The sequence below is a fragment of the Pterocles gutturalis genome, unplaced genomic scaffold (assembly GCF_000699245.1).
Source record: "Pterocles gutturalis isolate BGI_N339 unplaced genomic scaffold, ASM69924v1 Scaffold47469, whole genome shotgun sequence".
NCBI lineage: Eukaryota > Metazoa > Chordata > Aves > Pterocliformes > Pteroclidae > Pterocles > Pterocles gutturalis.
This window is the reverse complement of record NW_010134923.1, coordinates 1-1,676: the sequence shown is the minus strand read 5'-3', so window position 1 is coordinate 1,676 and position 1,676 is coordinate 1. Positions and strand designations below refer to the sequence as shown.

Sequence of the window (1,676 nt, the reverse complement as noted above, 5' to 3'; positions counted from 1 at the left end):
TAAGAGTTTTCATTAGAGATTTTTACCAACCCCTGAGAAACCTCTGTCACAACTTAATTCTAAGATGATGTCAGTTGAAACTGTTGTTTTGGGAATTCACAGGGTCAATGATTTCAAGACTGGTACGCTGGTAGGAACTGACAAATATGGAAACAAATACTATGAAGACAAAAGAAACTTCTTTGGTATGTGTGCTACTGTGAACACCTCCTGACTTTGTATAGACTTTTTTTTTGTCCAACTTTGTATAGATTGTGTAATTTCTGCTAGTGAAATAGAACTTGTTGCTTGCCCGACTTCCTCACACTTGTCTTGTGTGAGTCTTAAAGAGAGGGGGCTCATAGAAATGCTTTCACATCTTCTGTCTCAATTAATCTGCAAACATAGTCAATCTACAATAATAAATAGGGGATAAATATAAGCCAGTCAGATGCTTTCCATGTAGGTATGCCTATATGATAGTGGGATTGAGTGCTGAATTTGATCCTTGACCTGAAAGCTGATAGCTTAGCAGGTGAGGGAAGAAAGAGAACAGCCTTTAAAACTGCCTCACAGCTGAGCTTACTTATGTGATCACTTCAGGGCAGAGAAACACAGTTTCGCTTAAACTTCCTACTACCTTAAATAATGGGATTTAAAATAACGTTTATAGAGTACTTTAAAAAGTGGCACCTAAAACAGTGAAGGTGACACATAAGCAATTGACATGCTGGCTAGGCCAAGCTCTGCCTACTGTAGGTTAACTTGTAGGGTACCTGGGGAAAGCAGTTGCTGGTAAACATTGCTTGGTAGTTTGGTATGGCTGAAACTTAGTTTAATCTGAGGCTATACTCATGGCAATGTCCTTTTGGAAAAGACTCCTCCTAATGGAGAAAATTTCTCTGCCTGAAAATTTTTTAAGTTCCTATTTCCCGTTACTTATAGAATAGCTAATACTTGCTTCCTCGTGAGAGCGTTAGATTCAGCCATATAAAAGTACAGTAACAGTGGAAATACAGAAAACTTAGAAAAATAGCAGCTGTACTGACTTTGAAATAAGTACCCACAGTGGTAGATTCTTTTAGTCAAAATACTTTTCCTTGTGTTTTCATGAATTCCCTCCTTTATATGAAAATAATTTTTTCTTTTGAGCTAATACAATATTTCTGTTTGTTTGTTTAAGGTCGACACAGATGGGTCATCTACACTAATGAAATGCATGGCAAAAATACGTATTGGGAGGTTGATGGAAGTATGGTGCCCCCTGAATGGTAAAGCTTGATAATGTGGACAGATAGCAATTGTGCAATTGTCTGTATATTTTTCTTGTATTACAAAGCAGAAGATTAAAAAAAAAAAAGTTTTATGGCAATAAATAAAGTTTTCTAGGATGCAGGTATCTTATATATGACCAGAAGATTTCAGACTGGTTACTTTTGATTTTGAAATGCATTCATAATGTTATTTTGCTCGCTGTCTTGACAGCTGCACTCACTGCTTCTTGGAATGAGAAAAGCATTTTGCCAGTCAGCTTGAGCAGGTCTAGCCAGTCTTCAACTTTTCCTTATTAGTTGTGATTCCGTCCTAATAGTTCGGTGAAGCCTACAATAATTGAGTAGCCAGACATAGGAAAAATATCTTTATTACCCATTCTAGACAAGAACCTAAAGAACGTAAGGCAATGATGGAACAACATT

General features: G+C 36.8%; 1 protein-coding gene across 1 annotated transcript; it reads left to right on the top strand.

The window, feature by feature from the left end:
• Positions 1 to 64: 64 nt before the first annotated feature.
• Positions 65 to 1,254, top strand: LOC104467811 (NADH dehydrogenase [ubiquinone] 1 alpha subcomplex subunit 12-like). Its single transcript, XM_010081727.1, has 2 exons — positions 65 to 185; positions 1,163 to 1,254. The coding sequence occupies exons 1-2, from the start codon at positions 65 to 67 to the stop codon at positions 1,252 to 1,254; spliced, it is 213 nt and encodes a 70-aa protein (XP_010080029.1).
• The last annotated feature ends 422 nt before the right edge of the window (positions 1,255 to 1,676 follow it).